At 36.3% G+C, this 13,495-nt stretch overlaps 2 protein-coding genes across 3 annotated transcripts in view; one reads left to right on the top strand and one right to left on the bottom strand.

The window, feature by feature from the left end:
* The window catches only part of pds5a (PDS5 cohesin associated factor A), a 36,908-nt gene extending 26,133 nt beyond the window's left edge, over positions 1-10,775 (top strand). For both annotated transcript variants that reach the window (XM_016513969.1, XM_016513970.1), the window contains exons 32-33: positions 3,909-4,246; positions 8,224-10,775. In XM_016513969.1, the coding sequence (XP_016369455.1) occupies positions 3,909-4,246; positions 8,224-8,227 (342 nt within the window). In that variant the 3' untranslated portion in view covers positions 8,228-10,775. The remainder of the gene's footprint in view (positions 1-3,908; positions 4,247-8,223) is intronic.
* The window catches only part of ube2kb (ubiquitin-conjugating enzyme E2Kb (UBC1 homolog, yeast)), a 14,276-nt gene continuing 9,966 nt past the window's right edge, over positions 9,186-13,495 (bottom strand). The window contains exon 7 of the mRNA XM_016513971.1: positions 9,186-10,940. Coding sequence (XP_016369457.1) covers positions 10,866-10,940 — 75 coding nt within the window. The 3' untranslated portion in view covers positions 9,186-10,865. The remainder of the gene's footprint in view (positions 10,941-13,495) is intronic.

Raw genomic sequence — 13,495 nt, 5'->3', positions numbered from 1 at the left:
GCGGCTGTGCGCGACTCCGTGTAAGTGGTTTAATGCACTTGCGTCTCAAAATGGTTTTATGACGCAAAATTAATGTAAACACAGCCAGTTATGTCTTAAGGGATTAAACGGACAGGACAAACCACATTACTTCTTATATTTCAAAAGAGATCCGTGCGTGAATGCAGCTTAATAGATCTCCCGCTGTCTATGATGTCATAGTAAAAAACAACAGTAAAGATGAAGAAAAATCACTCACAGTTCTTGAATGGAAACCGTTCAGATAATCTTAAATACTGAAAGCACTCTTTTTTTTGTTGTGTGTAATATGTTTCTATGCTCCTCTTTTATTATTTGAAACTTGTATGTTTTGAAGCTATATTAGTTTAAAATTCTTAACATACAACTGTTTTATTTTTTTTCCAATTTGTAATTATTTTAAAAAGTACTTAATTACTTATGTAAGGATATGTAAATGTAAGGATTTTAAGATTCTCAAGTCGGTAAACTAATTAATTAATAAGGGGGGAAAAAATTAGATCAAGAATCGTTCTGGCATCGGATCGTGACTCCCAGGATCGTATCGTGAGGTGACTAAAGATTCCCACCCCTAATACTGTACATAAAAAAGAATATCTAGGCCTATATGCGAAATAGATTATACTTAAATCATTAACAGGTCAACTAAATGAAAGAAAATATTGTTGAGTTTCGGTTCATTGTGACACGCTCCATAGTTCATGGAAAGAAAACCGAGACTGCAGAAAGCGGCATCCTGCTTGTTTTCGTCATTTTGCAAAAGCTTTACAGTTTCAAATGATGTCTTGCTTCTATCTGTATAACTATAAATTATGGAGTAACAGTTTCCTCTCTTAGAAGGTAAACCAATCCCAGTGATCACGCCGGCACCTCACACGCACACACATTTTTTTGCTAACTTGACATCGCAGCCTGTTCATTATCTAAATAAAATTTAGTTAAAGAAACATAAAAAGATACACTGCTCAATTTAAATAGTTCGTAGTACAATCTGTGCCATTCAGTGTGTTGGTTTGTGTTTTTAATATGTATTAACTCAATATTAGGGCTGGGTTTTGACACAAATTCCATGATTGATTCGATTCTCATTCACAAGCTTGCGATTCGATTACCGATTCGATTCAATATCGATTATTTTGGATATATATCAGGTACAGTACATGCTAATGCCTGAAAAATATACATGAGAGTCAGTTGGTACTACATTACAATAATATTGAAGGTTAAAATTGACTGATTTGTAGGCTATATAACTGCTTAAATTACACTTAATTAAGTTTTTATAATAATAAAGTTACAATTACATAATAATATTTCTACTTAAATTCATTTTTTTTTATATTAACATTTAAATGGTGGCTGTCATAAAAACTTGACAGATTTATTTAAACATAAATTAAACATGGAAGAACAGTAAAAATTATAATGTTGGTGCATATATTTAGCAAAATGCCCCTCTCTACAGGTTATTTTTCTAGCTGACTAACGAGTTTATGGTCACAGAATATGTTTGTTTCTGAGGTAAATGTGACGTACGTGACATTGTTTACAAGCCGTTATATTGACGTCTTTGCGTGGCTGAAACACTGATTGAGTGAATATATGAGACAGGATACGGATTATAAAGTTGTACTCTTTCTTTCAACTTGCCTTCGGATGTTTAGTCATGTTAATTTTGTGCTGAAACTGGTATTAAAGCGGAGGAGATTATCAGTTCGTCGGTTGAACCGAGTCACTATTAAACAGCGCCAAAACAGCATTTATTGTTTGAATACTGCAATACAATGGACAGAATTTGAAATCTGAGACTTTGTTTCATATCAAAAGTAACAAAACACAAAGCTTATTGCAATTTATTGGATGGGAGGTGCGCTTCAATGTTCCGTCCATTAACTGAAAACAGGCTAGACTAATCGATTCTTGGGATTTAAGAATCGATATCATTTCGTAAAAATGAGAATCGATTAAAAAATAGAGATATCGATATTTTTTTACCCAGCCTTACTCAGTATTACAGGTTTTTAAACGATAGTACCTTTTAAATGTCATGTTAGCTAATGGCTTTTTCTGGTTGTGTTAGTTTAGCAAAGTCATTTGCTTAAAGCTGCAGTCTCTAACTTTTTTGGTTAAAAATTATCCGAAATCAATATTTGAGCAAGTACATAACCAGCCAGTGTTCAAAACTATCGCCTTTAGCCCGATTCACAACGGTTAGCTTATAATAATGTTTTTTCATTTGAGTGGTACGGGTAGGTTTTCGCGGGAAATTCGAGTATGCTGCCACATCGTTACGTCACGTCTGTAAACATAAAGAAGTTGTTGGCTAGCTAGGCTATGACAATTAGAGATTAGACTGTACAGAAATTGAAATCTACACGCTAATGCACACTATACTCATAGATGTTGTTAACATTAATAATTTGAGAATAAAGTATAACAGTAATAAAAATTTGCACGGTTTGATGTGATATGAGCTAACCAATCTTTAGATTAAATCACCATTGGTAGCGCGATTTATTGTAATGCTTTTTTCCTCAGTTGGTCAGAACAAACGTGGCAGACTTGTTACTTGTTCAGATGAAAATATACGGTGAAAATTCTTATTTGGGTCATATATTCCAAGACGTAGGCTAGAATCTGAGACTGCAAAGTACAGTAAATATCCACACCAGTGCGGTGACTGACTGCCACACATACTCTTCAGAACATTAGATTCATCCACACTGGAGCCGTGCCTCCGCACAACCCACGCAAGGAAGATATTTCCGCACACAGCTGCAATTGCAGGTTTTCAAACAGATGGCGACAAAGAGGCAAAATTTACGGACTGCAGCTTTAAGTCTGTTACAGATATAAATATTCATACATGCGTATAACTAGGGTTGCAGACATACAGGCAATTTGCTCTCAAATGTTCACAAACCTGCTTTGAGCATTCCAATATGGTGGATGGCTTGCGTATAGCGGCCCATAGAAACAGCCGTTAATAGGGAATCTACCTATACATATCTATGGTTATAGCCTGTGAGAAGGATGATGTTACATTGATAAACGTGAGTGAAGTACAAAGCCTATAGGTTACATAATAAATAATATTTTAGCATCCAGATATGCTGTGAATATGGAAACATTTGGATTTGTGCCGAATGAGAGAGGTAGGCTTCGTTTTCGCGTTAAATTAATTCGTTTTTGCTTGACGTTCATATAATGAACTTTAGAGGATTTGTTGTGGAGAGAAGGCAACTAAAATTATCCTGTAGCTGTGTTTAATAAAATAAAACATTATAATATATAAAATATATTATTATAAATAAAACATTTTGCCTTATTTACCGGTATTTTAGCCTATGTTATTTCTGAATGTTATAATAAAATGCGACGTATTGCCTACGCTTAACTTTTTTTTTATCAATTTATCAATTGACTTCTCAATTTTATACGAGTAGTGTATATTTTTAACCATGCAGCAAACATTTTTAAATATCTTGGAAAAAATACTTTAATTTCTTTAAAAAGTTGACAGTTTTCAAAAAAAATTTGGCCAAAATTTCACTATAAAAGATGATGCTGTATTGGATGAGACTAGATGCAAGATACCAGGCTAGGACTCTCTGCAAGGTTTTTTTTTTTTTTTTTTGAGTGAAGAAAGCGCTGTACTTAGTAGTAGTAGTAGTAGTATTGGCAAATAAAACATTACCCGGTATTTTTTCTACTCAAACCGGTTTCGGAATGGTAATAATACAGACGGAACGCATAAACAGAAACGTTCAAATACTGATTGTGCTTGGAGTGAAACTATTTTTTTTTTTTTAGATTTTAAGCCCTGCTAAAAATTCTACATGTTCACACTTCTATCATACCTTATGTTTTTTTTTTTTACTTTCTTTTAGGAGGAGACCGCTCAGCCCAGTGGGAAGAAGCGTGCTGCTCCTGCGAGTGACGGCACAGAGAACAGCGTGTCTTCAAACCCCTCAGCAGGGTCACAGCCCCCTGCCAATAAACCACGACGCGGTCGACCCCCTAAAAATGCTGCGGGCGTTGCCATGCCAGATAAAGAGGCTGGAGCTACGACAGGAGGAGGGGCCGGACGGGGCCGGAAGAGAGCAGCACCTGCCCAGGATCCTGCCACCGCAGCCTCAGCTGATTCAATCAGTGGCAAGACACCAAAACAGCAGAAAGAAGCAGAACCGAAAAGAGCAGCGCCACAGAGACAGATTGACCTGCAAAGGTAACTGAGTGCAACTGAATGACTTTTTTGTATTGTATGCATAGTATTATATAAATCAACTGTAGTTTTATTGGAAATAAATCTGTCACTAGACTATCCAAGTTACCAGTGGGCCTGCATATGACATTTCTACGAATGCCTTCACACCAATTCTGGAAAACTTTTTTTTTTCTGTGATTTGTTTTCCAGTATGCTGAAAAAACTTAAAACCTGTCATATTTAATTGTTGGATGATGTTTTTGGTACCAAGAGTGCAAACAATAACAGCTTTGGTGGCAGAGGTAGAGGAGTGATGTGCTATAAAATGGAAAGTGTGGCCTTGGTTTCTTTTTCCAGCCATGCTAAGAAAAAATTTTGTTTAGTAGAAGTATATAATTATAGTTATTAGCATAATTATAATTTTTAGTATATAACAAAAATTATTTATTTTTTTTATTCTAATAATATATCATTTTAACTGTGCATTGTTATACACAACCATTCAAAAGTCTGGGCTCGCTAAATGTTTTTTTGAAAGAAAATTTGATACTTTCATTCAGCAAGACTTTTACATTTGTTACAAAAAAGAAAAAAATCAATTTTAAATTAATGCTGTTCTTTTGAACTGAAAAAATTTTACACAAATTATTTCTTATTAATATTATTTTAAACATAAGAAGTCTTTCTTAAATAGAAAGAAATGTTTCGGAATGAATGAAAATAGAAAACAGCTATTTTAAATTTAAATATTTTACATTTTTATAGTTTTACTATATTTTGAGTATAAATAAATGCAGTCTTAGAGGATTCTTTTAAAAACATCAACAGTCCAACCAACCCCAAAATTTAAAATGGTGTACTCCTGTATCCATCCAAGGATAGTGATGTTTATGGGGGGTTTTCAATTTATTTTCAAGTTAATAAATAGTTTATTTTTGTTAATGTATGTGAATTGGCATGGACGGAGAAGAACTTTGTTTGTGGCCCTATAAATTATAAACTCACTCCTATTTGTCAAGCATGTATTTCATTGAGCACATCAACGGCCAGAGTGCATTTTTAACTTATTCTTGCATGCAAATCTTTTTCAGAGAATGACACATTTGCATTTAATTTGCATCGATGGAAATTGTTTTTTTAATGGAACCTTGTATGTTACATACTGGTGTCAGACTTGGTGTGAACAGCCTGTAACTTTGTCATCTTCAGCTGTTATTGAAGTCTTTTATGTGAATTTGAGACAGGTGTTTCTTTTGTCTAAGATCAGTGAGGGTAGCACAGCGAGATCAGCAAGCGTCTCAGAAGACATATGGAAGTGAAGGGGAGACAGAGAGAGAATTTGAGTCCAGCCCAGAGTATGTACTCTCACTCACACAGCTACAGGAGCAGCAGGAAGAAGCCATTCGCAAGCAGTTCAGGGGTGCAGCGGGCCCCAAACAGAAAGAATCCACCTATGCAGCAGAGCAGGGCGAGCTGTCAGTGAGTGTCTGAGAGGGAGCCTCATTTAGCAGTGCGGTCACGCTGTAACCTTGAGCTCCTAAGCAGTTTAATTTTGTTGTAGCTATAAGCTTAGTGTAATAGTTCACCTAAAAATGAATTTAGGTGTAATTTACTTCTACCCTCTACCCTCATTTTGTTCCAAACCCTATGCTTTTGTTTTTCATGTTATAATAGGACAAATTTTTTTATTATGTATAGGCTTGTCTTCCATAAAACAGTAACACCATAAAAGTAGTATGTATGACTTGTGTTTTGTATTTCTTTTAGTGCTGTCAATTGAAAAAAAAAAAAACTTTGAAATTAATCGCGATTAATCCCACCTAACATTAAAGTATTTTTATATTGCAATAATTTCACATGCACTCTTCAAATTAACAGAAACAAAGATAGTATATTTTTAATATTTGTTAAGTGGCATCTTTTTTTTATGACTGAAGGTAAGCATCACTGATACCAATACTACAGCTTTATTTTGTTCCTTGAACAGACATCACAGCTGCTGGGTTATTAGGTTTTAGGCTGCTATTACTTTAAGAGCTGCCGCTGCTGAACATGATGTGGATCTGACACGCATCGTATTTTCGATGACATAACGACACTGCATGCTCGTTTCTTTCGCGCTTTAATATGGAATGATACAGGCTACAGTGCGTGCCGCCACATTTGTGCGTGCAATTGCAGAGCACATGCTACGAGCGCAGTAGAACGGCTGACAGGACAGGAAAATTCATTTTTACTGACATATGACCTGACAGCATCTCATCTGACAGCAGTTCCCTGTTGTTCTACTGAAGCTGTGGTGAAGTTGGAGTGCGCTTCTGAAAAATCTCCCATTTGATTATGTTTGGCAATCTTTTGGATTTTGAAAAGCCTGTCAACTTTTGCCATTTATCTAAGGCGATTTTGGAATCGTTTTTTGTTTTTTTAACATTCGTTTCTTATTTAATTGATTCCACGATGTTTGCTGATTTTTACTTTATTTAAACTTTGTGTAATTTATTTATTTTATTTGACATCAAGGTGTATACCGTGCCTCCAAGCTTTCTTATTCATTTTGCTAATAAACGTTCAACGTTTCTTATTTATTCTTATTCAGCCTATAGTATGGTGTATTTTGATTCGTTTTGTTAATAAAAGTTCTATGATTTATATATAGGCAAGTTTGAAGTTGTAATTTGTTTCTTGAATTGACGCTAATTCAAAAGTGAACGTAAAATGCACACGCCGCTTTTAAGCTATTTCAGAGCGAAAGAAAGGGAAAACTCAAACGAACTAAAAACAAACAATTGCTTTTACAAACTATTTAAAGCAGCACTATGTAACTTTTTTTGTTCAAAATTAGCAAAATGTATATAATGATCGAGTACATCATGAATTCATCTTCCAAACCGCGTTTTTGTCTTATTCCGAATCACTACGGTACACTTATAAGTACTTATATTTGGACTATTGTAGCCTGGTCGGGTCGTCACCGCTGCGGAGTAACACATACCTGCGTGAATCGCCATAGACATAAACTTAGAGAAGTAGCTCTGGTTGGAATTTTCCTCCGCGGGATGTGTGCAGTTCTGTTTATTAACCGCTAGAGTGCCAAAAGTTACATAGTGCTGCTTTAAAAGTGAAGGAACCTGCGTGAATCGCCATAGACATAAACTTAGAGAAGTAGCTCTGGTTGGAATTTTCCTCCGCGGGATGTGTGCAGTTCTGTTTATTAACCGCTAGAGTGCCAAAAGTTACATAGTGCTGCTTTAAAAGTGAAGGTAAGCGAGAAAAAGAGGGGAACCCCGCACCCCCACGGTGATACCAATATTACCGGTGTTGTCATGTCAATTAACCAGTGGGAAAATTTCCTCACCGTCACAACCCTACATACTCATACATCATACATACCTTCATACATCTCATTTGACCGCAGTTCACTGATGTTCTACTGAAGCTCCTCATCACCCGTACCTTTTCCGCACTCATTTGACTCGCTCCTGACGCTGAGGCGAAGTTGGAGTGCGCATCTGAAAAGTCTCCCATTTGATGTAGTCGTAAAGACATTGTGTCTAAATGAATGCAAATCTTGTCAAGAAATAAAAGACAGAAGCAGCAGTTGTGAGTGGGGTGACCAACCCTAGCTCTGCCCCTGCATTAATTGTGTATTTTAACACCATTAAACTGGAAAAATTAATCACCTGCATTGTAGAAAGCAAAAAAAATCATCTTAAGCACACAGAATAACATAAGTGGACTTTGAACGATTAATTGCCGCTTTGAACGATTACGTAATTGTGGCATCCATAATTGTAATCGCGATTAGAAATTCGATTAATTGTGCAGCCCTAACTTGCATTAAACGCGCTAATTTTGACAGCACTAATTTCTAAAACATGTTGTTACCAACTGGAACTGTCTTCCATTTTAATATATTTTAAAATGTAGTTTTCACCATAATGCCATTCTCTGCTGTAAAGTAGGTTGATTGATTGATTTATACATTTTTCTGGTTTCAGGTAAAGCGTCGGTGTGTGAAGACAAGGACGGTCAGGCAGTAAAGGATTGAGTGACCCAATGAAGAGACGCATCCACTTAATACATCAAACGCTCTTCACAAATCTGAACTGTCATTACCCCACACCTCAAAACGAATGAGGAATGAATTCTTTAGATTCAGATGTTCAAACTTATATGTAGAAACACAGACCTGTTTCTCTTCATTCGTTTTATTCTTTTTTTGTTTTGTTGAAATTGTTCGCGTTGCTCTTTGCTTCTCTGTCCGGAGCCATTTTTAAAAACAAACATTTGAAAGAAAGAAAAAAAAAAAGTTTTAATCTGCTCTAAGGATGCTTATTAAATACCTGGAAAGTTTTTTTTACTGTTTAATCTCCCTCTCCTCTTTTAATCCTCTATTAAATCCAAATACTGTCCTCAAATTTCTTTGATTGCAAGGATTTATTGAGGCTCATGTTTTGTATTCAGTTAGTTTAACTCTATAAATTTAAAGTGCAAAGACTACAAGACTGTATGATTAATAATGCTGCTATTTATTCTGTTGGGTGTACGAGCATGAATTCCTCATACTGTTGCAAGGGGCACCTTGTCGTTGCTACATTGAGTTTGTTAAAAATCAATACTAAATATTTAGAAACATGTTCAAAATTCAGTGTTCAAATTGTTTCAAACCTTTAAATAGAAAAAGCTGTTCAGTTTCATTTTTCCCCACGTTCATATCAATTCCCAAGCTATTTTTAACATTTAAATTCATTAAATGATATATGCATTTCAAACACGAGTCCACTTAAATTTGACAACCTACTGATGTAGATGTCCTTACAGGTGTAGAGCAGAGATTCACAGATAACACTTTAAAAAAAAAAATCTTTTATTTTTTTTTATTTTTTATTTATTCAAAAGAATGACAGTTTCACAATAAATAACCATGCTTGTACGGCTCGAGTAGGTTTTTTTTCTGTCGTGTTTTGTAAAGAAGCTTAAAGTGACTAAAGCCAGAGCCCGTGACCTGCATTTCTCCTTTGACAGAAGTTTTTGTCCTTTAATTCACTTCTTCGTGCAATATTGAACAAGGTGATCACTACAGGAAGACAGTCTTTTTGTTTTTGGTTTCATTTTTGATTTTCATACAAAATATAAATCCAGCCATCGATGGTGCATTCTAGAGATGAACAGTACTTTATCCCCTCTCCCCCCCCACCCAAAAAAACTCGTCTGTATGTACATGAGAAAGGAGGTGTATGAAAGCAGCTAGCTGTGAAAGTGGGGGCATTTTGAAAACAGATGTTATGTGGGATGCTAGCAAATTGAAGTAGAGCACATAGCAAAGGGAGAAAAGAAACGTTTAACAATTCATCCCTGCAAGAAAAGAACAGAACACTAGGTAAAAACAGGTTCACAAAGCATTGTGTGGCAGTACTCGCTCTTGGCCCGTTTGCTTTGAAGCATCTTTGTTGACTAGAAAACTCTAGCTGTTTGATTCATGCTTGCAACATCAGTTAAGTGCAAAATATGAAATTATATCTGCAGCTTGTGAGTGGAAATCAGAATACAATTTTGGTATGATAAGAAACGCACCCCACCTCACTCTCAGAAACCCTTTTAAACCTCCACATCAACATACTTTGATGCCATACTGAATGTCTCACCCTACTGACTGTTCTACAAAAAAGCCAATCATTTTAAGAAAAACTCTTATGTCTTCACTTTCTCATCTCTACATGTACAAAATGTTTACACTTAAATGCAAGTTGTTTCATACAATACATTCTTCAAAAAAGAAAAAAAAAAACGAGGCAACTCAAGGTATATCTGTCCGTTATCAAGTTGCAAACCCCACAGCTGCCTTGAAAACAAAAAGAAAGGGTTTGTGACCACCAATCCTGCATCGTCCCCCTTTTCAAAAAGAGGGAAAATGAAAGAGGGCAATCTTCCTTTAATTAAAAAGAAAAATAACACTTCACCCAGCAAGTCTGAAACTGTGTCTGCACTCACATAACACCATGTCATCTGGCCATATCAACTACTACACAGACAGATTAGTGCAAAGAAAAGCCAAAAGAAACATTAAAAGAATCAAATGAGCAAATAAAATCACACATTTGTTCATTGTAAGAGAGCGTCAAATAGAAGGGGTATTAATAATCTCAAGATTTTAGTTTTTATATGCTAAATATCCCATTCTAATAGGCATATCCCAAAACATTTTTTTATGGTGTACAGATTGCAAAAAAAAAATAACATTCCTGCTATTTTGCCTTTTAAATGTACACAACCTTAAATATACTAATTTACATGTACTAACATTGTCTCACAGATGCAAGTGGGTGTTTCTTTTAGCATGAAATGACGGGGATAGAGGCTTTGTCTTTTTTGGGTTTCTTTAAAAGGGAAGTGGCAGCCTAAATTTAAGAGGAAAAATGATTGTAGCAAGGCAAAAACTGGGAGTGAAAATGTTGGGAAGAAAGGGATGTGAACATTTGCTAAGAGAGACAGAAGATGACTCCGAGGTCTCGCTGTCTCTTACCCAAACATTCAGTCTGAACACAACCCAGAACCGGTGATGCATGTGTGTGTGCATGGTTGGTTGGGTGGGAGTGGAGGGGTTTGAGGAAAACATGGCCTGATGAAGAGAACTGGATGATCAGTTGCTTAGTAGCAGCTCTGTAGCTGTCTCCACGTCCCATGATTTCGAGGACAAGGCTACTATTACTGCATTCTGTTTGAGAGAGACAAAGACAGAATATAACATTTGTAAGCAACAGTAGATTTGCTGAATTGCTTCTTAGATGACGCTAACAGTTCACTAATTTGACTAAATATCACACTGAAAACAGTTCAATGACAGCCATCCTGACAAAACAGAACATTTTTTGCTCATTCAATATAGCATAAAGTGCTACTCCACAAATCAATTAAACTGAACTCAAATTTATTTGAAGGATTATTTCATTATCCTTTCAACAGTGCCTACTAAACGGTATTCTGCATATTTTATACTACCATTCAAAGGTTTGGGATTGGTTATTGTATCGTTTATACTTTTATTTAGCAAGGATGCATTAAATTGACAGTAAAGGCACTTTTAACGTTACAAAAGATTTTTTAGATGAAATGCTATAATCATTTTAAGCAGCACAACCCTTTTCAATACTGATTATTTGAGCACCAAATCAGCATATTAGAATGATTTCTAAAGGATCATGGAAGACTGGACTAATGGTTGCAGAAAACTCAGCAGTTGTTTTCAATTGTAATTCTTTTTTCACTATTACTGTTTCTATTTTTGATCAAATAAATGCAGCTTTGGTGAGCATAAGAGAATAAAAAATTTAAAAAACATACACAAGCAAAACATATTACCAACCCCTAACCATAGTGTATTTTCTATACGTGAAAACATTTACCTAAAAATAGGGATTCAATTTCATTGTGTAATACATGTCTGAGTGTATATGTCACAGACTGTCTAGGGGTCGGCAGCCTTTTTGACATACAGTGGGTACGGAAAGTATTCAGACCCCCTTAAATTTTTCACTCTTTGTTATATTGCAGCCATTTGCTAAAATCATTTAAGTTAATTTTTTTTCCTCATTAATGTACACACAGCACCCCATATTGACAGAAAAACACAGAATTGTTGACATCTTTGCAGATTTATTAAAAAAGAAAAACTGAAAAATGCTCAGTATTTAGTAGAAGCACCCTCTTGATCTAATACAGCCATGAGTCTTTTTGGGAAAGATCCAACAAGTTTTTCACACCTGGATTTGGGAATCCTCTGCCATTCCTCCTTGCAGATCCTCTCCAGTTCTATCAGGTTGGATGGTAAACGTTGGTGGACAGCCATTTTTAGGTCTCTCCAGAGATGCTCAATTGGGTTTAAGTCAGGGCTCTGGCTGGGCCATTCAAGAACAGTCACAGAGTCGTTGTGAAGCCACTCCTTCGTTATTTTAGCTGTGTGCTTAGGGTCATTGTCTTCTTGGAAGGTAAACCTTCGGCCCAGTCCGAGGTCCTGAGCACTCTGGAGAAGGTTTTCGCCCAGGATATCCCTGTACTTGGCCGCATTCATCTTTCCCTCGATTGCAACCAGTCGTCCTGTCCCTGCAGCTGAAAAACACCCCCACAGCATGATGCTGCCACCACCATGCTTCACTGTTGGGACTGTATTGGACAGGTGCCTGGTTTTCTCCACACATACCGCTTAGAATTAAGGCCAAAAAGTTCTATCTTGGTCTCATCAGACCAGAGAATCTTATTTCTCACCATCTTGGAGTCCTTCAGGTGTTTTTTTAGCAAACTCCATGCGGGCTTTCATGTGTCTTGAACTGAGGAGAGGCTTCCGTCGGGCCACTCTGCCATAAAGCCCCGACTGGTGGAGGGCTGCAGTGATGGTTGACTTTCTACAACTTTCTCCCATCTCCCGACTGCATCTCTGGAGCTCAGCCACAGTGATCTTTGGGTTCTTCTTTACCTCTCTCACCAAGGCTCTTCTCCCCCGATAGCTCAGTTTGGCCAGACGGCCAGCTCTAGGAAGGGTTCTGGCCGTCCCAAACGTCTTCCATTTAAGGATTATGGAGGCCACCGTGCTCTTAGGAACCTTAAGTGCAGCAGAAAGTTTTTTGTAACCTTGGCCAGATCTGTGCCTTGCCACAATTCTGTCTCTGAGCTCTTCAGGCAGTTCCTTTGACCTCATGATTCTCATTTGCTCTGACATGCACTGTGAGCTGTAAGGTCTTATATAGACAGGTGTGTGGCTTTCCTAATCAAGTCCAATCAGTATAATCAAACACAGCTGGACTCAAATGAAGGTGTAGAACCATCTCAAGGATGATCAGAACAAATGGACAGCACCTGAGTTAAATATATGAGAGTCACAGCAAAGGGTCTGAATACTTAAGACCATGTGATATTTCAGTTTTTCTTTTTTAATAAATCTGCAAAAATGTCAACAATTCTGTGTTTTTCTGTCAATATGGGGTGCTATGTGTACATTAATGAGGAAAAAAAATTAACTTAAATGATTTTAGCAAATGGCTGCAATATAACAAAGAGTGAAAAATTTAAGGGGGTCTGAATACTTTCCGTACCCACTGTAAATAACTTGCCCTAAGGGCAAGTTATTTGTTTTTCAATTTTTTATTTATTATTTATTTATTTTTGCCCTACGGGCAAGTTATTTATTTTTCATTGGCTCAAGTTAAAAAAATATAGATGTGAATCATTACCAAAAAAATTTTTTAATTGGATGAATGAAACATTTTTTTCAGTGTA

This window comes from Sinocyclocheilus rhinocerous, unplaced genomic scaffold (assembly GCF_001515625.1).
Source record: "Sinocyclocheilus rhinocerous isolate Xijiao unplaced genomic scaffold, SAMN03320098_v1.1 scaffold1648, whole genome shotgun sequence".
Taxonomy (NCBI): domain Eukaryota; kingdom Metazoa; phylum Chordata; class Actinopteri; order Cypriniformes; family Cyprinidae; genus Sinocyclocheilus; species Sinocyclocheilus rhinocerous.
Note: the sequence above shows the minus strand (reverse complement) of the source record. Positions and strands in the feature narration are given on the sequence as shown.